At 53.2% G+C, this 24785-nt stretch overlaps 2 protein-coding genes across 6 annotated transcripts; one reads left to right on the top strand and one right to left on the bottom strand.

Moving 5' to 3' along the window:
- The first annotated feature begins 301 nt into the window (after window positions 1-301).
- On the top strand, window positions 302-13334 carry EEF2KMT (eukaryotic elongation factor 2 lysine methyltransferase). Of its 4 annotated transcripts, none has more exons than XM_082362306.1 (8): window positions 315-469; window positions 2332-2394; window positions 4289-4369; window positions 4980-5081; window positions 9365-9498; window positions 9582-9877; window positions 11037-11281; window positions 13016-13334. In XM_082362306.1, exons 1-8 carry the CDS (start codon window positions 374-376, stop codon window positions 13100-13102), a joined length of 1104 nt encoding a protein of 367 aa, XP_082218432.1. In that variant the 5' UTR covers window positions 315-373; the 3' UTR covers window positions 13103-13334. The 4 variants fall into 4 exon arrangements, with proteins under 4 accessions (XP_082218434.1, XP_082218432.1, XP_082218431.1 ...); XM_082362305.1 differs by lacking the exon at window positions 9365-9498 and adding an exon at window positions 5653-5939 and having other exon boundaries at window positions 11132-11281; XM_082362307.1 differs by having other exon boundaries at window positions 324-469; window positions 11132-11281.
- Window positions 11312-24785, bottom strand: ALG1 (ALG1 chitobiosyldiphosphodolichol beta-mannosyltransferase). Of its 2 annotated transcripts, XM_082362304.1 has the most exons (14): window positions 24537-24783; window positions 23526-23603; window positions 23289-23392; window positions 21738-21886; window positions 20171-20260; window positions 19722-19832; window positions 18850-18971; window positions 18629-18667; window positions 18253-18312; window positions 17426-17536; window positions 16184-16298; window positions 15205-15280; window positions 13388-13489; window positions 11312-11619 (listed from the first exon to the last, which is right to left on the bottom strand). In XM_082362304.1, the coding sequence occupies exons 1-14, from the start codon at window positions 24736-24738 to the stop codon at window positions 11578-11580; spliced, it is 1401 nt and encodes a 466-aa protein (XP_082218430.1). In that variant the 5' UTR covers window positions 24739-24783; the 3' UTR covers window positions 11312-11577. The 2 variants fall into 2 exon arrangements, with proteins under 2 accessions (XP_082218430.1, XP_082218429.1); XM_082362303.1 differs by lacking the exon at window positions 11312-11619 and having other exon boundaries at window positions 13346-14099; window positions 24537-24785.

Below are 24785 nucleotides of genomic sequence, written 5' to 3'. Positions count from 1 at the left end.
CCAAACCCTGACTCCGCCCCACCGAAGCCCTGGCCCCGCCCCTTCCGACCCTGGCCCCGCCTCCCGGGCCCCAAATCTGCCCCAGAGCCCGCTTTCAGGGCCCGCCTCCAATTTTCCCAAGTCCCGCCTCCCAGGACCCCTGCAACTCCTCGACCCACCCCCACCCCCCCCACCCCCGCCCACCTCCGCAAGCACCTCCGGCTGGCACCGCCTCCTGAACCCCGGCTCCCTCCCTAAGCCCCGCCTCCCAGGACCCGAGCGGCGCCTGGCCCCGCCCCAAGCCCCACCCCGGCTCCGCGCGTTGCCTCGGGCCGCATCCCAGCGTAGCCCCGCTCCCCCCGTCTCTCGGGCAACGCAGCGGCCCCGCCCCGCCATGGCGCCTGAGGAGAGGGCTGAGGCTGCGCCCCTGCTGCGAAGTTTCGAGCGCCGCTTCCTGGCGGCGCGCGCCCTGCGCTCTTTCCCCTGGCAGGTGGGCGGTGGGGAGCGCGGAGGGCGGGCGGGTGGGGGGTGCCGGGGTCGCGGTGGGGCGGGGCTCCGGCTTCATACCCCTGCTCGCCCAGCCACGCGGCGGCCACTGCTCCCTCGCGGGTCCCGGCATCACGTCCGGTTCCCCGGGCATCGCTGGGGCCCGCGCGGGCTGGCGGCGGGGAGCAGGAGGTCCACCTAAGCACCCTTGGGCCCACCCTGCGCTCAGCCCCCAGCTCCCTCCTCCCCTGGGCCCTTCCCGCCCTCCGCTGTTTCTGCAGACCGAGTCCCACGAATTGAAGGAATGCGGGGTTTCCTCCCAACTCCTTTTTTCGCTGGGTTTTTAGGGTCATGGACAGTTTGTGCCTTTTTTTAGCGAGTTATTATTCTGGCCATTGAGTAACAGCTGCTGCTGCTCATTTAAACAGCCCACGTCCTCAGGGCAGCGGGAGACCACGCTGCGTTGAACTCAGCGACCAGGTCACAGACCCCTCGGGCCTGGATGTTCTCTTCTGTGTCAGCAGCATTGGACAAAGCCTTCTCAGAGGCAGCTGATGGAAGAGACAGGGAGGTACAAAACAGTCCAGGAAAGAGACGAAAGAGTTCACTTCCCTGCCCTGGGGACCTGCCGTTCACACAGAGGCGCATGGCCGAGGCAGCAGCTTCTTTCTGCCAAGGCCAGGGCTCTAAGGACACTGCGTCCTTTATAATCCATAATTCAAGTGCGGTGAACTCACTGGGATGACTCAGTTTGGACATGTATTCCTCCCCAGGTCTGCCCCATCTTAAGAGTGGAGGTTAGTCATTTGTGTTTCATTGACATAAACCATTTAGCATTCTGGGAGATCATTTCCCGTCAGAAAGGAATGTGTACATTTTTTAACCCCAAATTTAAACCTTCATGACAGCATCCATTGGGCCCAATTCATATCGACTATAATTGTGCACGAGTGAGTGCTTACTCTGCACCAGTCCCATGCTAAGTGCTCACTTAGGCTCACCCACAGCACCCATGTGGTGAGAACTATTCTTACCATTGGTTTGACTAGAAAAGAAGTTGAGAGCAGCATTGGAGCACTCAGACCTAGGAGACAGACAGCCTGCTTTGAATTCTGGCCCTGCCCCACCCCACACAAGCTGTGTGACCTTGGGCAAGTGACTTTGTCTCTCTGTGCCTTCATATTCTTATTAGTAAAATGGGTGTATAATGATGCTTAACCTCATAGGGCTTTTGTCAGTATTACATGAATATGTGTTAGCTAGTATTTTTTATTCTGTCAACAAATGTTTACAGAATGCCTTCCACAAGCCAGGCACCAGGATCAGCAGAATACAGACAAAGCCCTGATTAGATGGGAGAGCCAGAGAATAAACAAGTAAATGAATAAGCAAGAAAACACGGGGAGATGATGGTGGCTGGAAAGTCAATAAAACAGGGAAATGTATCAATTTAGGAGAGTCGGGAAGGCCTTCCAAGGAGGTGACATAGGAGCTGGGACCTCAACAGTGAAGCAGCCAACCTGCCATGGGAAGGTTTCAGGTTGCCCACCAGGTGTTAATGCTGTGGCTCCCCCTGTAATTCCAGTTCAGCCACGGAGCTGGTCTGTGACCCAGGCAAGGCTAAGCTGCCAGGGCTAATGCAAACCAAGAGTCTGTCTTCTGATGTTCTTTCTCTGCCTCATCCAGGTGTAACCCGGGACTTCTCAAGGTCAGGCTTTCAGCTGCCTGTGCCTTCCACATCATTTGGCCCCAGTTCCCTGGGGAGAGATCACTGAGCATTTTGCCAACATGTCCCACTGCATGTTTAATGTTCCTGTGATAATGCCCTTGAGATTTCTTTCTCTTCCCCCCTCTCTCTTTGAATAGAGCCTAGAAGAGAAATTAAGGGACTCGTCAGGTTCTGAGCTGCTGCTGGATATTTTGCAGAAGGTAAGAATCATAGAATCACTGGAACGCATCAGTGGCCTGATTTGCCCATGAAGATGTAACAGGTGCACACGTATCCTTTAAAAAGAAAGACGCTGCATCTGGGTGTGAGCACCTCAGACAGCTCCGGCTCTTTTGTTTTCTTAGATAAAGACATCAGAATATACAACAAGCTGCATGAGAGGAGGGAATCTGAGGGATGTTTTTTTAAACCATCTGCAAAGAAAGTGGAGATGACAGCTGTAGGAACATCTTCTAGCATTTGCTAGCTGCTCAGAGACTTTTTTTCTTTACGTTTAAGGGGAAAAGAAGCAGGCAAGTCTTGCCCACCCGTGTGTCTTTTCTAGTTGTGGATGGGCCCCTGCTTTTTGTAGGTGGGGTTTGGACTCTAAGGTGCATCTGGGTGCGGGTAGAGGAAGGACCACCACTCTGCCTGGCCTGTCCCACTCTGCCTGCCCCTGGCCATGTGGGTCAGGTGTACATCACACTGCATCCGGGCTCTCTACCCTTTTAAGGGTCATGAATCCTTCTGAAAACCCAAAGGTGTGGACACTACCCTAAGGAAAAAATGCTCCAGAAGAGTACATTTTGTGTACAAATGCATGGGAGTCATACACACCCCTCCAACCACTGGTCCTGTCCAAAGAGCCCAGGGTCAGAATTCCTGTCTGGAGGGTGAACCAAGAGTATCCATCTGACCACCGTGTCAAGAAGATGCAGCCAAGCTAGGGAAGATTCCCAGGAGATCCAGCAGTTCAGGACTGCGAGCTCAGACCTCTCTGAGGCCGTTGTCATGCAGTCTGCTCTGATTTTTCACCCCAAGGTTAAAACCTAACACCCGCCAAGCCCCTGAAGAGTTGTGTGGGCATTTTGTTGCCCTTGAGTAAAATCACGTCCCTCCAGTCAGCAGGTCCCATGTGACACAGCCCCTACTCTCACTGTTCCCGTCCCCTGCCCTCCCTCCCAAAATGCCAGGTGGGGGCCTGCACAAGTACCCAGCTGCCTGGAACTCGTTCCTCTGCTCTCTGCTTCTCTCGGCTTCAGCCGAAGTGTTGCCCTCGGAGCCCCCATCCCTCTCCACTACGTCCCAGGCAGAGCCCCCGCCTTCCTCTCTCCTGGCCAGCGCAGCGCTCCACCCGGGGGTGTGAGCTCCGGGAGGGCAGGTGCTGAATCTGCCTTGTCAAACCACTTGGGGCTCTCCCCCCTTCCATGGAGCCAGACAGTCCCACATTTGTCCTCACTACAAACTCCAGTTCCTGCTGGCTGCTCTGGGAAGGGGCATGTCTTAGTCCCGCTATAACAGAACCCCACAGACTGGGTGGCTTGTGAACAACAGGAATTTATGTCTCACAGTTCTGGAGGCTGTGAAGTCCAAGATCAAGGTGCCAGGAGATTCAGTGTCCTATGTGGGCCCACTTCCTGGTCCAAAGACGCTGTCTTCTTGGCTGTGTCCTCAGATGACAGAAGGGGCAAGGGAGCTCTCTGGGGTCTCTTTTATAAGGACACTAATCCCATTTATGGGGGCTTTACCCTCATAACCTAATCACGCCCCAAAGGCCCCACCTCCTGATATCATCTCAGTGGGTGTTAGAGTCCACATGTGAATGTAGGGTGGACACAAATATTCAGTCTACAGCAGGGTGTTAGCTTGAGTCCATACGCCCTATGTTCCTGCCCAGAAAGGGCATTAGAAACACTGCCATGGTCTGTGCCACTGTAGTGGAGAAATATTTTTAGGAAAGGGCTTATATATTAAACTCTTTCAGATGCATAAGGGTCACCCAGGGCCAGAATTCCAGGAATCGGATAACTGGGGTTTGCCCTGTATTCCCTTGAAGCTCATGGGAGACTTAAGGCGGAGTCTCTCCAGCAACCCACACTGTGTTCCTTGTCACAGACCGTGAAGCATCCTCTGTGCGTGAAGCATCCACCGTCAATGAAGTATGCCTGGAGCTTTCTCTCAGAGCTCATCAGAAAGGTCAGTGATGGGCACTGTCCATCTGGTAACCAGGCAGCATCTAGGACTTGGCTGGCTTTTCAAATGTGGGCTTTGCCTGTTGGAGCTCAGATCCATCCCATACTCTTTGCCTGCTCTACAGATCCCCATATAGCAGGGGGCTCCCTGGGCAACTGCTCCCAGCTGGGTTCCACCAATGAGAAGCCATGGAGGGGGGGAGGAAGGAGGGGGCAGGGTACTTCCTCTGTGCTTTGAGGGGTCTCCAGCAGTGGCTGCATCTCCTCTGTGGTCCTGGTCCCCCATGGAACCTTCCCTCTCCAACCAGGAGCCCCTGAGTGTGAGAAATGCCACCTTCTCCCACTGTGCTGCCAGCTCTCACATATCCCATTTCTCCTGCCCTGCACTACACCTCACCCTCATCCTCTCTACACCTGTCTTTGAGGTCCCCCAGGTCCCCCCACCAAGTGATCTGTATTAAGTCAATCACATCCCAAGTCTCCCCTCCAAATTTGGTAAAAATCCTCCAGCCATTTTTACAAGTCATAGTAAAAGCAAGCAGGTGGAACCTTGGTTTGATTCACGAGGGTCAACTTAATCCTCTTGCTGAAGTTCTCGCCCTGCCCGCCCCCAGCACGAAGCTATCCACACGGAGCCTTTGGACGAGCTGTACGAGGCGTTGGCGGAGATCCTGACGGCCGAGGAGCCCACCCGGTGCCACCGGAGCTACCTGCTGGTAGGATACATGCGCCCTCCTCCACACACACAGTTGATTCAGGCTCCAGTCAGCCTCATGTGGCTTCAATCCTGACGCCTCAGCTCTGCAGTCTTAGACGAGGTAACACACATGAATTGCACAGCAGCGACCTGGCACTCAGACCTCAATAAATATTTGATGGATGGATGTTACAGGACAGCCAGTCTCTCCCCGCTGTCCACTGCCACCATCACCAGGCTGACCTGGTGCTTGGCCTTCTCACTGGTCACCTGGCTTCTTACCCCACAGAAGTCCATTCTACACACAACAGTTTTTGTTTTCTTTCTTCTTTAACCTTTTATTGTAAAACAAAGATACAGAAAACCATGCAAAAGAATTAGATTATCGAATTGTCGCAAGGCGGCCACCATGGTAACTACCAATCTAGCTAAGGACTTTGGCAGCCAGCCCACAAAGCCCTCATTTAACCCACCCCAGCCCTCCCTCTCTTCAGAGTAATCACTCCGAGGTCGTACCACTGCCATGTGCACCTCTGGACATAGTCTTGCCCATTAACTAGGTCTGGCTCAAAATTTCCCTTCATCCGCAGGTCCCCCCAGCTCCTTCTCTTCCTGGCGGTTTGGCCTGGACAGCTTTCCACAGGCTGGCTTTTGGTCGCACACACGTGGTGCTGTTCAGCTTGTTCCTCTGTCCTCTGTTCCCGAAAAATTGGCGGCTGGATTCACAGGTTCACTCGGACTCTTGTCTGTTTGACCCCTTTGGCAAGAAAACAGCCTGGGTCCTAGAAGGCACATCATCTATTTTTTATCCTCTTCATGGTAGCACTTGTGGGTGCTTAAAGCTTAGACTCATTAATTCATTGAAGGATGCAAAAAGGTGATTTTTCTTATGTATTTATTTATTTATTTATTTATTTATTTCTGACTGTGTTGGGTCTTCGTTGCTGCGCACGGGCTTTTCTCTAGTTGCAGTGCGCAGGCTTCTCATTGCGGTGGCTTCTCTTGTTGCGGAGCACAGGCTCTAGGCACACGGGCTTCAGTAGTTGTGGCACACAGGCTCAGTAGTTGTGGCACACAGTCTCAGTTGCTCCATGGCATGTGGGATCTTCCCGGACCAGGGCTGGAACCCGTGTCCCCTGCATTGGCAGGCAGATTCCTAACCACTGGGCAACCAGGGAAGTCCCGGTGATTTTTCTATCATTTTGTTTTCATTCATTAGCTGGAGAAATTTTATAAGTAAATGCCTCCTTTCATCCGTATTTGGTTACCTACTGGTACAGCTGGTACAGGAAAGGCAGAATACAGACTTCTTTCCTTTTCAAGATAGTGAATTGGTTTCCTGTCATTCCCAGTAAGGGTTCAAACCATTGCAAATCGCGTCGTTACTGAAGCTCAAAATGTGCTATTTTGAGTCACTTCAAATAGGCTTCTTTTTTTTTTAAGTAATTTTATTTTATTTATTTTTGGCTGTATTGGGTATTCACTGCTGCGCATGGGCTTTCTGTAGTTGCGGCGAGCGGGGGCTACTCTTCGTTGCAGTGCGCAGGCTTCTCATTGCAGTGGCTTCTCTTGTTGTGGAGAACGGGCTCTAGGCGCACAGGCTTCAGTAGCTGTGGCCTGCGGGCTCTAGAGCACAGGCTCAGTAGTTGTGGCGCACATGCTTAGTTGCTCCGCAGCATGTGGGATCTTCCCAGACCACAGCTCAAACCCGTATCCCCTGCACTGGCAGGCAGATTCTTAACCATTGCGCCACCAGGGAAGTCCCCTCAAATAGGCTTCTGAGTCCTTTGACATCACCTCATAGTTTTCTTACTTTAGTTTATGTCAAGCTTTTCCAGACTCATCTTGTATGTTTCCTGCCCCAGACCTGGAATCAGCCATGTCTTCAAGAAGCCCTAGTTTCTTTTAGTGGGAAATGATATTTAGAGACCACAGTCTGGGCATTAGGGATGATCATTGCTGCTGTCTAGGCCTTTCTGTGGACAGAGCTAGGATATGGGTGGAGATACATATCCATACTTCTTAAGAGAAAATACCTCATGAGTCCATATTGATGTTTCTGATTCAGGATCCAGAAGGGTTTTCACTCAGCCTCTTCTGCATTGGATCCCTATCTCCTTTCTTCTGCTCTGGAAATTTTGGTTCTCAAGAGCATGGGCATGATGTTAGGATATCCCCCAACTGCCTTTGGCTTATCCCATATTATTCGTGCATGCAGCGATCTCAGAACAACAGCACTAATCCCTCACACCAACTGTGGTTACTGAAAACAGCGTAAATTTTTATATGTGTCATCCTCATTCTCCCTACATAGTCATCATAGAGCCGTTACATAGTATTACCACAAACTCAGCAGCTCAAAGCAACATAAATGTACTATCTTCCAGTTCTGTAGGTCAGAAGTCTGCTGGGCTCAGCTGCTTTCTCTTCTTTGAGTCTCACAGAGCTAAAATCAGGGTGTCTGTAGGACTGGGCCCGGGGGGAGGACCATTCCGGGCCCTTCAGGTCGTTGGCACAATTGCGTTTTCTGCGGCTGCAGGAATGAGATTCCATTTCCTTCCTGGCTCTTGGCCCGGGGTTGTTCTCAGCTTCTAGGAGTCGCCCTGTCCCCCTGACTCATGGCCCCTTGATTCCAAAGCCAGCAACCACTTCAAATCCCTCCTGCCTCTTTTTCTTCTGCATCTCCCAGACATCAGCCCTGATGATTAAATCGGGCCCACCTGGATAATCCAGGATCATTTCCCCATGTCACGTTCTGTAACCTTAAATGCATCTTCAGAGTCCCTTTGCCAAGAAGCAGAGCACAATCACAGGGTCCTGGGATACAGGCAGAAACATTAGCGACCTCGTGCACATACTGTAGTCTCTTACTTTTCAGTCTCTGTATTGGTCCGTATATTGATGTCTCTGTAGCCATTTTGGTGGTCTCAAGTTCATTTTCTAGGAGGTTCTTTAAGAAGGGCTCATCGGATGGACCTTCCCGGACTTCTTGAATGTTGATAACAGATTGAGCCATTTTTACTTGAATCTTGACTCACACCTTCTCTCCCTGAGTCTCTTAAATATATTTCTCCACTTTCTTTGGCATAAAGCATCATAGTGCAAAAGCCTGAGGATAATTTAATTTTCTTTCCCTTTTATGTCACATGCCCTTTTCTCTTAGATAGCCAAAGCATTCTTTTTCTTTAAAGTCCAGTAATTCTATTAGACTACGTCTCGAGGTTGTGATCATTCTGGGTCAGTGACCTCGGGTGTAGTGTATACTCTTTCAGTATTCATTTCAAATCTGTTTGTTTTCTCAGGAATGCTTTCTTGAATTATAATTTTTAGTATTTGTTCTTTGCTTTCGTTTCATTAAAAGTACCTAAAAATTTGTGGCTTAAACAACAGAAATTTATCATCTCACAGTTCTGGAAGCTATAAATGCAAAATCAAGGTGTCGACAGAGTTGGTCCTTTCTGAGGCTGCGAGGAAATGTGCTCCGGGCCTCTCTCCTCAGCCTGCAGATGGCTGTCTTCTCCCCGCGTGTGTGTCCTAATGTCCTCTTCTTATAAGGACACAGTCAGATTGGATTAGGGTTCCCTTATGTCCTTATTTTAACTTGATTCCCTCTATAAAGACCCCATCCTCAGGAATTCCCTGGCGGTCCAATGGTTAGGACTCCGTGCTTTCACTGCCAAAGGCAGGGGTTCAATCCCTGGTCTGGGAACTAAGATCCCACAAGCTGCACGCTGCAGCCAAAAAAAGAGGAAAAAAAGACCTCATCTCCAAAAAAGGTCACATTTTGAGTTGCTGGGGCTTAGGACTTCAGCATATGAATTTTGGGGGGAAACGATTGAAACCATGACAATCTCTTAATTTATTTTTGATTTTTAAAATTTCGCTCCTTTTCACTTCCTGTTTCTCTTTAAGGTTTATCTGTTTTTATGTTTTGGTTTGTTGTTATGCTCATGCTTTTTTGAGTAGCCTTTATTTCTGAAATGATGTTTTCTGTTATTGTCACACATTTCTAAGTGTTTCTAGTAGCCATTCAGGCCTTGCCCCGGGGCCCTCACACCCCCACTACCGGAGCAGGCAGGTTCCCTCCTAGGCAGGCTCTGGGGTCACTGTCCTCGGGTCCACCACATGCCCTGTTGCTTCCCTCTTCTGTCTCCACTGACACGTTGAGCTCACGAGGGTTGTGTCACCTGCTCAGAACCCGCCAGTGGCTCCCCATCACATTTAGACTCAAATCCTAATTCCTTATGTGATCCATGCCTGCCCTGGTTGCTGGATTAATTCTCTCTCCCTGTTTCTGCCTAGCCCTCCGGGGACTCTGTCACGCTCTCCGAGAGCACGGCCATTATTTCCCACGGCACCACTGGCCTGGTCACGTGGAACGCCGCGCTCTACCTGGCGGAGTGGGCCATGGAGAACCCAGCGGGCTTTGCTCACAGGTGACCTGGGGGTGCAGGACTGGGCACCAGGGAGGTTTGCCACAGGGGCATCACAGACACAGCCGCTTCTCCCCGTCATGCAGGACTGTCTTAGAGCTTGGCAGTGGAGCCGGCCTCACGGGCCTGGCCATTTGCAAGATGTGCCGGCCCAGAGCATACGTCTTCAGCGACTGTCACAGCCATGTCCTCGAGCAGCTCCAAGGGAACGTCCTTCTCAACGGCCTGTCATTGGAGCCAAATGTCACCGCCCTGGCCCAGCACCCAGGACACGACACCGCTGATGCAGAGAGCCCCCGGGTGACGGTGGCCCGGGTGGACTGGGACGTTGTGACGGCCCCTCAGCTTGCTGCCTTCCAGCCGGACATCGTCATTGCTGCAGGTACCGCCCAGCTCAGGCCACTGGAGTGTGGCCTCCCTGAAGCTCCACCTGGCTTTCAGTGCTGGGAAAGGGACGGTGAGCGCTGCCTGGTGGGAGGAATGATGGGATTTGGGTCGTGTGGGCCTCCAGGGTGACATCAAAGCACAGAGCGTGCCTCTTGGGTGCTCTAAAGCCACAGCCCTCCCATTTGAGACAGTGGCTATGCCTACTGCCACGCTAATGGTCCATCCTATAAAGGAACCAGCTCTTCCCAGCAAGGCCTGCGTTGAACAGAACCGGCCCCAGGGCGCCAGACTAAGGTGACCAGTCTTAGCCAGGCCCCAACCCAGCGGACAGACTTCACGTCCCTCTCCAGCAGCCTGAGGGAGGCCTCTCAGTTGCCATCCAGAACCTAAATGAATAGGCCAGAGCAGCCCCACAAAGCAAGGGAGCTGAGCTGGCCCCACCTACACCCCGTCTTCAGATGGGGGCAGAAGTGGCCACAGCAGCCTTCCTTTCAGGACCACAAAGAACGGCATGATCCTGATTCCTCTGCGTGCCCTGGGCCAGGCCGAGGGTCGGGGAAGGAGCTCTGGGTGCCCCTACCTCTGTCAGCACCTGCTTCCTTCTCCGTGCACACTTGTGTGTCCCTGAGGCCGAGGGCTCTGCCTGTGTATCTCTGTCCTAGGTCCTCAAAACGAGTCCCACAAGGAGGGACCACCCACTCTGGTGCAAGGATGGGACCCTTGAGGGAAGGGGCATATGGTGTGGGCACCAACGGGCCCGTTGCCCTCCACGGCGCTCACCCAGCCCCATCTGGCCGCTGGTACTGTGCTCTGGCCTGGCCATGGCCCTGAGACCCAGGCCCAGAGCGGCTGGAGCACAGAGGCTAAGCAGCTCACCCCTGCAGGCCCGGCTGGTGGGCGGGAGGGGGCTTGTCCCCCACAGGAAGGAAACGAGAAGTCGGAGGCAGTCAGAGTTTGCTTCATTCAGCATCTTCTAAACAGGCCATAGGCAGAGAATTGATTTTTTCTTTTAAAGGAACACCAGTGAGTCCTGGATATTTTTCACATGTTGCAGTGTCTTTCAGCAGCTTTTTTTCTCTGCTAAGGGTTTTTTTTACCCCCGTAATTTTCTTACCGTCCAACAGCACGCACCTAATAGAACTGCTGCTTTCCAGGCCTTCACCCTGCTGCCCATGTCGGCACAACCCAGAGGCCTCCATCCTGGGGTCCTGGAGGAGCCCCTTCCAGTAACCTGGGGTTTTCATCGCAGATGTGCTGTATTGCCCAGAAACTGTCCTCTCCCTGGTCGGGGTCCTGCAGAAGCTCTCTGCCTGCCAGAAGGACCAGCGGGCTCCTGACGCCTACGTTGCCTTCACCATCCGCAACCCGGAGACGTGTCAGCTGTTCACCACGGAGCTGGGTGAGCCCCGGGCCCCTGGCCGGGCTGCTGACTCTGAGGGGCTGCCACCCAGGCCTGCAGGGCCACTGCACTGGCCGCACACAGGACTCCAGGAAGGCAGAAATCAGGAAAGTAAAAGAATGGGGCCCTGGAGACAAGCCAGGAAGCCCCAGACCACAATGTGCTGAGCCAATGACCCCCCACCCTCCGCCCAGGAGGTCAGCAGAGGAGCCGGGGCCAGGGAGTTGGTGCTCTGGGGGAGGAGACGGCTGACGCGGTGATCTCAGAAGTCTGAGACCAGCAGTCCTACTGTGTGTTTAGGGCAGGTTTTGATAGGCTTCAGGCCTCAGTTTTCTTGCCTGTAAAACGGAAAGGATGGTGGATGCCAGCTGGTATCAGGGTAGATGAGTTCTGGCCACACAGCAGTCAGGTGCAGGCTCTGGAGGTGGGTCCCAGGTGGAGCTGGGCCACCCCTCTCCAGGTCCTCATTCATTGTACAGCAGAAACATCCACCTCAGAGGTGGAACAGGGCTGGCACGAAGGGTGTGCTCGGGAAAACGGCAGCTGCTGTTACTAGATCAAGCGCACAGTAAATGGAAGAGTGAGGGATGCTTTAGAGAAGGGGGTGGGGTCTGCCTGAGTTGGCACTGCTGCAGGCGGGCACTGTTCTCAGACCTGACCCGCGTCAGCCCCTCTAGCACCTGGGGCGGGGGGGGCGGGGTGCTGCCATCCTCTGTCTCACCCGTGAAAACACCGGGGTGCAGGGCAGCTGAGTAATCACCCAGGCACCCATGGACTGAAGCCAGGCAGCCGGCTCCCACTCTCCATCCCCCCACCCCATGACCCCCACCCTGCAATCCCCACCACGAGCCAGGCCTGATCAGGGTTTCCTACACATGACCGGGCAGCCGTGCAGAGCCCTACGCTTGCCCCAAACCCCCCACCCCCCCCCCAAGCAAAGCTCTCCCACAGCTGCCTCTGCCAACAGAGAGGACCAGCGCCCACCCCTGTACAGCGTGTCCCACTGACTGACGGGGTGTTCGGCCTCGAAAAATAACGAAGTCCTTCTTCAGATGCTTATGTGAAAAAATATCCACGCTGTATTTTAAGAAAGCTGAGTGCTAAACAGCATACACAGTATAAACTCATTTTTTTAAGCTCATTTTTATTAAAAAAAAAATAATTGTCATGTTAATACACATATGGGGAAACTCCATACACACCAATTAACATTAACATGTTATACCTAGACGGCAGTATCATGACACTTACACACTGTATGTCTAGTATTTCATTCTTATACATACTAATTTTTCATTCCTAAAAAACTGATGACAAAACAGTTCTTGCCAGGGGCTCATCAGACATCTGTGCTTACACAGAGGACGTGAGCCCCTCTGATGCAGGTCCAGCCTCTGAAGGCACCAGGCTGAGCAGTCAGGCAGACATGGGTTCAAACCTCAGCTCCTACTGAGCTGTGCCCGGTAACGGGATGGAGGACCCAGATGGGGCCGTGACTTTCCAGGAATGCACACGGCCCAGTGGGCAAACGCGGCAAACCTGGCTGCTGTGAGCTGCTTACAAATGGGATTCCTGGTCCCACCCCTGGAGGCTGATTCCAGGTGTCTGGATGGGGCCTGGAAATCTATAGTCTGTACTCCCCCCACCCCCAGGCCTGTCCCAAAGCCCCACACTGATAGGGTGGTGTCCCATCCCCAAACCCCACATCCTGAGACGCATATGTTCTGTCTCCAGGCCGGGCTGGGATCCCGTGGGAAGAAGTGCCTCGTCACGACCAGAAACTGTTTCCCTACGAAGAGCACTCAGAGATGGCAATTCTGAAACTAATGCTGTAGATTTAAAAATGGTTTTGAAGAATAATGTGAAAATTAAATCACTGTCCTGGAAAGAATCTGATAAAACTTCCACTGGACTTGAATGTTTGAAGAATGTTAAATTCTGAATCGGGAACCACAAACTGTTCTAATAAAATATAAACTGTTCAAGCGTGTAGGTACCCCTCTCTGCCAGCTGGCTTAGTTCTTAAGAAAATCACCATAAATCAGAAATGAAATTTTTGGCTCAGAGATAAGCATTTCATTTGCGCAAATAAAAACAAACTGATACCAAGTATGTTTCCCCCAACCTGGACGCACATCCCTCGCAGAGCCAAGCCCGCTGCACACGTGGCACGTCTGACTGCCCTTGCAGGGCGGTGGGCTGCAAAGTCTGTTTTCAAGGCAGGAATCAAAATATTAGGGACACGACCAAGCAATGCTGGGAAAGGCAGACACCAGGAGACAAAACAAGGATGCAGAGATGTTCAAGATGACACAAATAACAGAAAGGTCATAAACTGGGGGAAAGACTCATAAGACAGGAAGAGAAGAAAGAGAAGGGATTCAGATCCTCCAAAGATGAAAGCAGGCTGAGCCAGCTTCCTGGGCAACAAAAACTCCTGATTATTAAAAGTAACTTCATTCCCCAGGCAGTGCCCACTGCCAGCCTTTCAGCTGCCATCCACCAGGAGGCGCTGCTCTGCAGAGTTTGCCCAGGGACTGGCCAGCCGTGGCAGCTGTGAGGAGGGGAGTGGGCCAGCTCCTGGGGAGGAAGATGAAAGGTAAGGAGGGGTGAGTGTCAGCGTGAGGGTCTCTCCATGACGTCGAGCACAGGACACCTCAGGAGTTTCAGTCGTTGGCCCGAGGGGTCACGTGTCCGTAATCAAAGGGAGCACTGTCTGCTTCCAGCTCTCATCCCAGCGAAGCTGCTCTGACTCCCGGAGGTTCTTGCAGAACTGGTTCAGTTTGCCAGCAGGATCAGGAAACTTTGAGAAAAGCATCTAGAAGACCAGAACTTACCTCATCACTGCTTCCTGCCCCCACCCCAGGTTCCACCCCGAGCTGCCCCTCCTCCTTCCCAGCAGCCCAGGCTCCTGCTGCACCCCAAGCCCAGCTGCCGGGCCAGTCATTCTGCCAAAACCCTCCCTCCTTCACCACACTTCCAGAACCACCACCAGTGTCCTGGGGTCTCCAGCGGGACTCCCGCTCTGGCCCAGCTTCCACACCAGGCCTGGCTAACTAACCCTTCTCAACAGCTCTGACCCCAATGTCCCTGACCCAGCAAGCCCCTTTCCTCACCAGGCGCAGGGGAGCCTTCATGGCCCAGCTATGCTCTATCTCCTGCTCTGCTCCGACCTGATGGCACAGCCAAGCTGCAGTGTTCACCATCCACACCCCATGCTCTGCCGGCAGCCCCCTGCCTCTGCCTCTGCAATGCTCTGCTGTTCCTTCCACCAAGAGCTGGCCTCTACCCAGCACTGTCCTGCCCACGTGCTGAGAACTAGGTGATGCCTGTGTTCTTTCCAACTCTGCTAAACTAAGGTGTCTGCAGACGCCAGCCTGTGGGCTACATGCGGCCCTCCGCCTGTCTTTGTAAATAAAGTTTTATTGGAACACAGCCACACCCCTTCATCCACAGATTGTGGATGCTTTCACGTTACAACAGAGTTGAGTAGTTCTGACAGAGACTATGGCAAAGTCTAAAATGTTTTTTTTCTGGGCCTTTCCAAAGTCTGTTGCCCTTGGTCTCAATGATCAAGAATGATGACGTGTTACTTTTTGTAATTTGTAGTAAGAAATAAGTATCCTTTGAAGATGCCCACCCATCTCATAAGGCCGGCCCAGGAAGCTCCCTCGCTCCTCACTCTCCCTTCTCAGATCCAATCACCCCCTAAATAGCACACGGTCCACCTGGCTCTAGCATCACTGTGTGGTGTGAGCTCCATAAACCCAGATGGCAGGTGGGGCGAGCCCTGATCCCCCCAGGGCCCAGCCTCTGAGACCGCTGCTCGCTCACCCAGACACAGCCCAGGGCCACCCACCCAGCTGCAGGAACAAGGAATCTCCAAAACCCTGCAAGCCGCAGTGTGGGAGCAGACACGCTACCTGCAGCTGAGCTGCCAGCTCCTCTGAGTCCTCGAAGACCAGGCCATTTTCCTCGTGTTTCACAAGCTCGTGTAAGCTGCAGAGAGAATGGGGGGAGGTCTGAGAGCTGCCTGGAGGAGATACAGAACCCAAGCTGCCCACCTGCTCCCCCGCAACTCCACCCACCCGCAGGCTAAGCTGGAGGCAGGAACAGTCAGTCTGGTTTCAGGAAGCCTGTTCTTAGATTTGGCGTCTGAATAGAAAAAAGAACTGGCAGGATACACATTAAAAATCCAAACCAATTTGGGGAAGGAGGGACAGTAAAGGGGTATTTGGACTTTTTGTGCTACATGCTCTCTTCAGTGAGAACGTTCTTGGTAAGTTCTGCCTTTTTTTTCTTAATTCCACAGCAGAGAAACCAGGTAAAAGGCAACCCTGCTGGAGGCAGGCTCAGAGGTGATCAGAGGGTTGATCCCAACACGATCTGAACTCGGGGTCCAACATCCTGGATTTCCCATTCAGAAGCTGGCTCCTCAGCTCATGGTGGGGCCACTGTTTCTAGAACCTTTTCTAACACCATCGTCTCCAAATGCCCTCTCCTGCCCATCTTTGCCAGGAAGAGCGGAGACAGAAATACACTCATTCAACTGATTCGAACCCAACTACATGAGCTCAGACTAAAGGGACAGAGAGAGAAATAAGTCCATGTGAGTTGTGCGGGCAATTCCAGCCACCATTCCACCCTGTGAGCACAAGCCCCCAAGTAGAGTACTTAAGACTCCAATTTTTATTCAACATGACCTCTAACTAGAAGCCACCCTGTCTGGTGGGGCACAGCCCACCCACAGGGACCAGAGGGCTCCTGCTCCCTATGGGTGGCAGAGCTGCACAGATGGGGAGGTGGAGCCCTCCAGGGAGCTCTCCCGGGCAATTCTGCTGGTTCCCCCCCAGCTGCTGATTTGAGAACCTAACCCTGGGAGGACTGGGTTTCCGCTCCTACCACTGGAAGTTCACGGCGCACACAGGCAAGCAGCACCCGAACATGTCCACCACCTTCATGGGCAGGTCCAGGCCACTGGAGGACCGGTGCAGGCAGACGCCCAGGTCCGCAGACCCTGCAGGGTGAGGGGGCCATCAGCTCTGGCTATATGCCCAGTGACCACACATCCTGCAGGACTGTGGACCGAGGCCTGCGGGGAGGAGTGGAAAGGGGGTAATAAAGGCCCCAACCCCGCGTACGACTGCCTGGGGTTGGCCGAGCAGCCTGGCAGGAGGCGGGGACACGGAGGTGCTTCCCACCTGCCGCTCCTGGCCTCTCGGCCCTTTCTGAAAACTACCTGCCCTGTCACCAGTGTTTTTCTTTAAACTGACCCCCTTTTTCTCCTTAACCACGCTGTATTTTAAAAGAAGCCACAGTAATGATTGTTTAATGGGTTCTGAGTTTCTGCTTGGGGTGATGAAAATGTTTTGGCAAGAGACAGTGTCGGTGACTGCAAAACACTGTTGAGTGTAATTAATGCCATTGAACTGCATACACTTAAAAATGGAAAAATGGTTAAAATGGCAAATTTTGTTATGTGTATTTTATCACAATAATTAGAAAAAGAACCCAAAGCAGACCCAACAGAAAACCAGCTGTCGCTGTGAAGATAAAGCCAAGGAAGCAACCTCACATCACTCAGTGCTGCTGGAGCTCCTGCCTACAAAAACGCTCCCCGCCTCCCACTCCGGAGACAGCTTAGTGGCTGCTGAGACCTATCAGCACCGAGCCAATAAGCCCTCCCCGAGGGGTCAACAAAGCAAGAGAAGGGAGGGCGGCCCCTTCTCACTGGGAGAGTCCACACTGTTTACCTCGTGGTCTCTGTACCTCCCAGACTTGGGAATTGGCCCCAACCCAAGCCCCGCCCAGCCCTTCTGCCCAGGGGAAGAGCAGGATGAGTGGAGGGTGTGGAGGCCAAGAGCACTCGGAAGTAACCCTGGCAAACAGGCAGGGAGGAGGTGGCACACCAGGAAACAGCCTCATTCTCCAGGAGTCCAGCCAGGGCCCATCCCAGCCTGAGACCTACAAGTGTAGGGCCCCTGAGCAGACCATGGCTTGAAATCATTAAAGGGTTAAAAAAGCAAAGAATATGCAAAAGAACCTGGTAAAACATTCACTATCTGGCCCTCTTCAGAAAAACTCTGTCCCCTGCCCTCAGGTATTCCCTTATAAACCCCCACCCTCCCCCTGCAGGCCTCTTACCTAGAAGCAAGGGGTAGTCCTCGGCCTCCAGCCATGGCGTACAGACCTGGATGTGCTGGAAATGCTTCTGGCAGATGAGGCGGCTGTAATACTCCTTCAGAGGCCCTTTGCCTTACAGAGAAAACCGGAGTCACTGCGCTGGGCCCACGTCTGGCCCTGTCCCCCAGCCCCAAGCCTGAGAAGCCCCTGCAAGGGCGTGAGCAGAAGGCCCACCGGCAGCAGCTCCAGTCAGGCCCCCGTCCAGGCCCCTTCCAGAAATGACCCCCAAGGGGTGTGCACCTGGACTGCTGAGGCCATGGCCGTTCCCCCAGCAGGCCTTGGGCTGGGAACACAGCCAGGATAAACTCTGGCCGGGCACCAGAGTGCCCACCAATACAGCTTCTCACACAGACTGCCCCTGTGCCCCGCCCAGATCCCCAGGTGGCACAGCACGAGCAGTGGGCTCCTGCCGCCCCTGGGCGTCCAAGGGCCTGGAGGAGAGGAGTGTCCAAGGTGGGGCAGCTGGCTGAGGACCCTCCTCCTCCAACCAAACCTCCTCTGCCTCTCTTTGGAAACACTTTTGACATTGGACAGTGGACTCTCATTTTTTAAAAAAAAGATGCTTGGAAACTCAGTATCTCTGAGGTCACGCTATCTGAGACTGAAGTCTAGACTCCATGCCCTGCCATGAAGCCCTTCTGAGCCTCAGCCTCCCCCTGTCAAGCTGGTGTAGAAAACCATACATCAGAGAGTTGGGGTGAGAATTAACGAGACAACAAACATCACAGGCCTGACATGCCTCCACTGCCCCGTTTAATACAGGAACAGGGATGGTCCCAGGTGGATACCTGTTATGACACAGACCAGAGGAGGGAGCCTTTCTCCATCGTCGATCAGCTGTTCGAACTCTGTGTTTAGGAAAATAAATACATGATAACCAAGCTCATGTAGTCGGGTGAGTGAGGGGCTGATGCGAGGGGATGGGGGAGAGGAGGAGGGAGCGCTGCTCCCAACCATGCAATCCCTTCTCCTGGAGGTGGCAGTTCAGAGCTAGGCTGGTCACTCGCTGACCCAAACGGGGACTCACGCCTGCCACCTCCACCCAGTGGCCCTGGCCCTGGGGTCAGGAACACTCTGCCGAGGACATCACGCAAGGCCAGGTAAGCATCCTGCAGCTCAGCAGCCCCCGACAAGCCCAGCTCCTGATCACAGCCATACACCTACTTTCTAATGCTGCCAACAAGATGGAGAAGTCTTCATCCTCTACGGGAAAAGAGAACCGAGTGTCACGGGCTAGTTTCTAGATGCCTCCCCACCCAGCTCAATGTGCTCCCCTTTCTCATCGAGGCCCCAAATACGTGTGGGGTGCAGGCCTGGCAGCGGCGAGAACACAGGCTCAGCCAGGTGCCCCTACGAGCCCCAGGTGCCCGGGCGAGTCCTGAGACCTGTCCAGCTCGTGCTGCTGACCAGAAGGGCCGGCCGCCCGGGAAGGCGGGTCACCGTTCCACTCTGGGCATCCCGCTCCGTGAAGGCCGACCTCTCCATGCCCGGGTCCGAGGGTTCTGAGCTGAAGGAGCAGAGAGAGCCCGTGAGCTGCCACAGAGCAGGCCCTTGGGCCTGAGAAACGGCCATTCTCCCACCAGAGTGAGGCCCGCAGGCTCCCAGTTGTCGGGGTGCAGCCACGTCAGAGCCACCAGGCGGCCCTACCACCCAAGGCCTGGGCACAGACCTGCACCTTGCTTTGTCTCTTATCTGTATTTATGTGTTGCTAGGTGCTGAGGTCGCAACAGCAGACAAGGCCGACTCAGCCCCTCCCTTCACGGGGCCTTACTGTTCTAATCATCCCCTAGACTTAAGATGAGGACGCTGTGACCCCTCCAACTGCCCCCACGTTACTGAGAGGAACAAAGACCAGCTGTATGGAGACCCGCTCAGAAGGGCTCTCCTTACCCCTGGGACACGCCCAGAGAACACACAGGTGCACAGACACCGCCACGCGGTCAGGAACCACTGGCAGGAGGGTAAGGACACCCACAGCCTAGTACAGGGCAAACGCTTCCTTAAAGGGCCAAAGAGTAAACACTGTAGGCTTTGGGGAGCCATACGGTCTCCGTTGCAAAGCCCAGCTCTGCTCTTGTAGTGTGGAACCAGCCGCAGACAACATGTAAATGAATGAACGTGCTGTGTTCCAATAAAACTTTATTTACAGAAACAGACAGCAGGCCTGCAGCCATAGTTTGCCATCCCCTGGATTAGATCTCCAGGTCAGCAGCGAGCATAAAACAAGGCAGCTGAAAGCTGAAGACAGCAGACTTACCAGGCCCTGAATGCAGAGTAGGTGCGGCTCAGCTTCATAAAGAGCTGGTGTTGCAGGTCCAAAGGCGTCTCTTTAAAGAAAGATGCTGGCTTGTCATAGACGGTCACAGCTCTGCAATGAGATCATTGGGGGGCTCTAGGGAGGGGCGAAGAAAGGCCTAAGGAACATAAGACCCAGAAGTATCCAAAAGAAGAAGGGTGCTTAGGTATCCAAGTCTCAACAATAAGCTTTAGAATTACTTGGAGAAGCACAGAGAGAATTTCTAACATGAACACTTCCTGGACCATCTGGCTGGCTGGGAAAAGAAACTCTAGCTTCCTCCTCCCTCAGCCTCCTCAAACCAGTAACCACCTCCCGGAACTCTGGGAGCTCCCAATGCCTTGCAACATGACACAGCAGCTGGGAGTCAACGGCGCTGGAAGGGACCCCTCGCCTCCCGAGGCCCCTACTTGATGCCCCAGTTCTCTGCCAGGTCTTCCCGCATCGCATTGGTCACACACAGGTTCAGGTGGGACAGGCGTCCGCAGAGTTTCTCATACCTGAAAAGACGTATCAGTGGTCAGCCCAGAGCTCTCTGGGCCAGGAACCACCACCCCAACCCCATGGGACTCGACACCTTCTGATAAAGAAGAGGCTGCAGAGCTGGGATCTCCCAAATCAGGTCACTGGCGAGGCACCTTCCCCGTGTTTGCACTGAGTTCTACCGCCTGTACTATTATTTCCCTCACACCTTTCTTTAGATTGCTTTTCAGCTTAAATACAATTACTTTCAAGAGAAACCATATATCACTACAGAATGGAAAATCCAGTCTCTCTTGCCATAAAATGAAGGAGAAATACAATAAAATCTTGTTATTAAATCTCAGCCACACTGCACTATTCCCTGCAAAGGCTGTGGGGCTGAGGCTCGCTCCCAATGTGTTACAAAGGGAGTTTAGCAAATGCTGGAAAGGCGTTATCAACAGATTAGCTCCAAACTGAGACTTGAGCCCTGGTGACAGGGCAGGACTGAAAAAGAACTGGAAATGAACAGGGTTATTTCACGTGTGTAGGTACCATGGCCTGTTCCTCACTCAGGATGCAGAGAAAGCTCTGGAGTTGGACTGCCTGGGATGGAACTTTGGAGCTCACACGTATTAGCTGTGTGGCAAGTGACATGAGGGCTCTCAGCTTCGGTTTCCTGGTTTGTAAAAAGACAGCTATCACAGGACACCCTTGCTGGGCAGCACTGGAGTCTGAATGGGATAAAGGCTTGGCCTGAGGCCTGGCATGCAGCAAGCGCTCACTGATTGCTGCTGTGACCACCACCCACGAATGACCCATCAGGGGAAACGCCACAGCCGGCCAATGGCTTGAGGCTGCAAGTCCACACCGAGGCAGATGGTATAACTCGGACTCAGAACACAACATTGCTTCCTCCTCCAGGTCCAACCTGCTCCCAAGGCCCTTCTTCCCTCTCCCTGTCTCATCAGCTGCAGCAGACTGTGACCCACGTCCCCGTATGCCAGCAGCAGTCCCCAGTTTCCATTTGGGTATCTGGTATGGGTGCACCTGGGACCCCAGCTCTCCAGTGGAGCACTTGTCCCAAGCCTGAGACAACGGGGTACTGAAGCCCCCCAGGCTCAGAGGGGGTCAGAGGATGCCAGGTGAGCAGGAGCCAACCACAGGCCTGCTCTCTCCACTGAGCCTGGTGGGGTGGGGATGAGAGCGAGGGGCTCCCAGAGCCTGAGAAACACCTCTGGAGGAAGTGTGGAGAGACATGAGAGGGGTCCTGAGGACACCATTTTTGAGCTCAAAGTCAGCCATTTCTCAGGACTTTTCAGTTTCATGGACCAACAAATGCCCTCCTTTGCTCAGGCCTGTTTCTATCACTTGTCACCAGCATCAGCCCAACTCCCCAGCCTTGCCCTCACCCCCACAGGGCACACGGGAATCAGCTTCCCCGGGTCTCCGCACTGGCCCTTCTTCCCACCACAGTTTGGGGACGATGTCGGCACCTTCATCCCAGACTCTCACCACTTGGCCAGCAGAACAAGGGGGTGGCCGGGGCCATGCACCAGACCCATAATGGAGTAGCCGTAGTTGTGCCAGTCGATGACGAGCTTGCTCCCGCAGAGGCAGCCTGCAAACCAGCACACGGCAATGGCGGGCAGGCCCGGAGGGTTCTGGGAAAGAGAGACTTGAAGGAAGAGAAGGAAACCAGACCACGGTCGAGGATAAACCAAGCAAAAATAAAGTACATGGCAAAGAATCAATTATCTTTACAGAGCTCTTGATAATCGATAAGCAGAAGAAAGACCCTCTTCCTCACCAAGAGGTATAAACAGTCATAAAAGAAAATTGACCAATCTGAGAAGTCCAAGATCACTGATACTCAAGGAAACAAAAAATACTCAAGGAACAAGGAGGTACCATTTTTTACCTATCAGAATGGAAACTCTAAAACACCTAATGATACCTGGTGGTGGTGAGGATGGGGGGAAGAGGCCTCCCTGTTAGGTGGGGGATAAATTGACCCAACCTTACTCTAGAACTATCCAGTAACACGTCACAACATTTTAAAAGTGCATGGACTCTGACCAAGCACTTCCCGTCCCAGGAATTTATCCCAAGGAAGAAACTGAACCCATGCAAAAGACTTATGTTCACTGATACTCTCCACCATACAATTTTAAAAGTAAAGGGCTTCCCTGGTGGTGCAGTGGTTGAGAATCCACCTGCCAATGCAGGGGACACGGGTTCGAGCCCTGGTCCAGGAAGATCCCACATGCCGCAGAGCAACTAAGCCCGTGCGCCACAACTACTGAGCCTGCGCTCTAGAGCCCGTAGAGCCCATGCTCCACAACGAGAAGCCACCGCGATGAGAAGCCCACACACTGCAACAAAGAGTAGCCCCCGCTCGCCGCAACTAGAGAAAGCCCACGAGCAGCAATGAAGACCCAATGCAGCCAAAAATAAAGAAATATAAATAAATACAATTTTTTTTTAATTTTTAAGTAAAAAAATCAGGAAGAATCTGAGTGCTCATTAAGATGAGACTGAACAAATACATTAGGATACATCTCATATCAGGATACAATACAGTCAATTAAAAGAAGGAGCTTCTCTACGTTAAGAAGCAGTGAAGATAAGAGTCTAAGAGTGGAACTCCAGAACTAGAGTGACAACCTGGTTCAAATCCTGACTCCAGCACTTCCTAGCTGTGTGACAATGGGTTACTTACAGAACCTCTCTGGGTCTAGGTTTCCTCATCTCTAAGTGTAGGTAACACAAGAACCTACTTCTCAGGATTGTTGTGAAGAATTAAATGAGATAATGCATGTAAAACACTTAGATATGTAACAAGTACAAAATAAGACTACCTCTAAAACACTGAAAAACAGAAGGGATGAGTACCATAAATAGAATGGACACATACCATAGGCTCCTACTCATGTTTTTAAAAGTTTATACACACACATGTGAATATGCAATTTATTTACCAATCTGTACATTTTTTTTAACTGGAAAGTAAGGAAAACTGTTAAAACAGTGGTTCTCACAGCAGGAAGTGGAGCTGACACGTACCTGGAGAAAGATGTAAGCTGCTGGCTTCCTGCACATCAACTTCCACAGCAAGTGCACTGCCTGAAACACAACTTTGACTCCATACTGGAGAATGTGGGGCCCAACTGCAAGTCAGAAAACAACCATCACTAGTAAAGGAGTTCTTGGCGATTTGCAGATCCCCCCACCCCATGCTCCCCGCCCTCCCCCCACACACACACACAGATTCCGAGAAATCGGGAGTTGACTGCTTCCTACCTGCAAGTCTCTGAAGTTCTGTCAGCCTCACAATCCGAATTCTGTCGCTCTGCAAGAGCTCATCGTGGGGTTTGGAGGCTGAAAAGAATGTCCCTTTTAATGTGCTGGAGAAGATGATCTAATTTAAAGTCAGATGATCCCCGCCCCACAGGCTGCAGAGGGGAGAGTGTTTTGGAACCTCTCTGTTCCTCAGTAGCCAGAACAGAGAATGAGGCCAGTTCTTGTCCAGATTCCACCTGACCACCCACAGAGGGAGGGCTGGAATCTTAGCCATTTTTACTTAGCACAATGCCTGGCACATAGTAGGCACTCAAACTGACCTAGGTTCCCTGGACGGTGGAATTATCACACCATAGGGAGACCCCTAGGAAGTCTCACTCCAGCCCCTCACCCTGGGGTAGCAGACTCTAAACAGGGACCAGAGGCAACCAGTGCTATTCCTTCTTTCCCCTGACATGGGATAGAGCTACCTTTTAAAGATGTCAAAGTGGGGGAAGATGGAGGAGCGGACACCCCTGCCCCCGCACACTGAGGGAAAACCGCTGGACATCCTGCGAAAAGGAAACATCGCCTGCGTGCAGAGTTCTGCGCTGAGGGTGAGGAACGGAGAGGAGACAAGTTGCCTGTCGGCTCAGACACTGCCTGACAGAAGCCTCAGAGATGTGCTTAACCAGCACTTGCCCTGGGGTCACACCCACCCGGGTTGCAGTACATCTTTCCACTTACTAGGAGTAAGTGAGACTATGCACTGAGTTCATTTAGCTTAGCGCAGTCCTGGCATATGGCAGGCGCTCGATTAATGATGACTGTTCCTAGAGACCCACCCAGCAGAGGCTGGGCAGAAACCTGGCAACCGCTGTCCAGGCCACAACCCGGCTCGTCCAATCTCGGAGAGCTGCCCGACGGAGGAGAGGGAAAAGGGGCGTCCCCGCCTCGGCCCCCGTGGGGCGGTCAAAGCCGAGGGTCAAAGGCTGAGAAAGCAGCCTCCCTCCCAGGCCCCCGGGCACTCACTGCAGAACCCCAAGAAGGTCACGGAGAAGCCGCGCTTGGCCAGGGACAGTGCGTGGTACTGCATGCGGGGACTGCGGCCCACGTCGCCCAGCACCACGACAATCACGTGGCGGGCCGCGCGCCCCCACCGCCAGCGCTTCCACGCCACCAGCAGCAGCAGCGGCAGGGCCAGCGCCAGCAGTGCCACGCAGGAAGCCGCCATCTTGGCGGGCCGGCAACCATCACGTGACCGCGCTCCCGCCGGCTGGG

Source organism: Balaenoptera borealis (assembly GCF_965194805.1).
Source record: "Balaenoptera borealis genome assembly, chromosome: 16".
NCBI lineage: Eukaryota > Metazoa > Chordata > Mammalia > Artiodactyla > Balaenopteridae > Balaenoptera > Balaenoptera borealis.
The sequence above is the reverse complement of the archived record's forward strand: the minus strand, read 5'-3'. Positions and strand labels throughout refer to the sequence as shown.

Bases quoted from the DNA above. Each gene is read 5' to 3' on its own strand.
- EEF2KMT (XM_082362305.1), top strand. From the start codon at position 374: ATGGCGCCTGAGGAGAGGGCTGAGGCTGCGCCCCTGCTGCGAAGTTTC. The intron at 2,395-4,288 runs GTAAGAATCATA...TCCTTGTCACAG, and splicing joins TGCTGGATATTTTGCAGAAG to ACCGTGAAGCATCCTCTGTG. The intron at 9,878-11,131 runs GTACCGCCCAGC...TTTTCATCGCAG, and splicing joins GGACATCGTCATTGCTGCAG to ATGTGCTGTATTGCCCAGAA.
- ALG1 (XM_082362304.1), bottom strand. From the start codon at position 24,738: ATGGCGGCTTCCTGCGTGGCACTGCTGGCGCTGGCCCTGCCGCTGCTG. The intron at 23,604-24,536 runs GTGAGTGCCCGG...CATTCTTTTCAG, and splicing joins GACCTTCTTGGGGTTCTGCA to CCTCCAAACCCCACGATGAG. The intron at 18,313-18,628 runs GTAGGTGTATGG...TCCTAAACACAG, and splicing joins CTTGTTGGCAGCATTAGAAA to AGTTCGAACAGCTGATCGAC.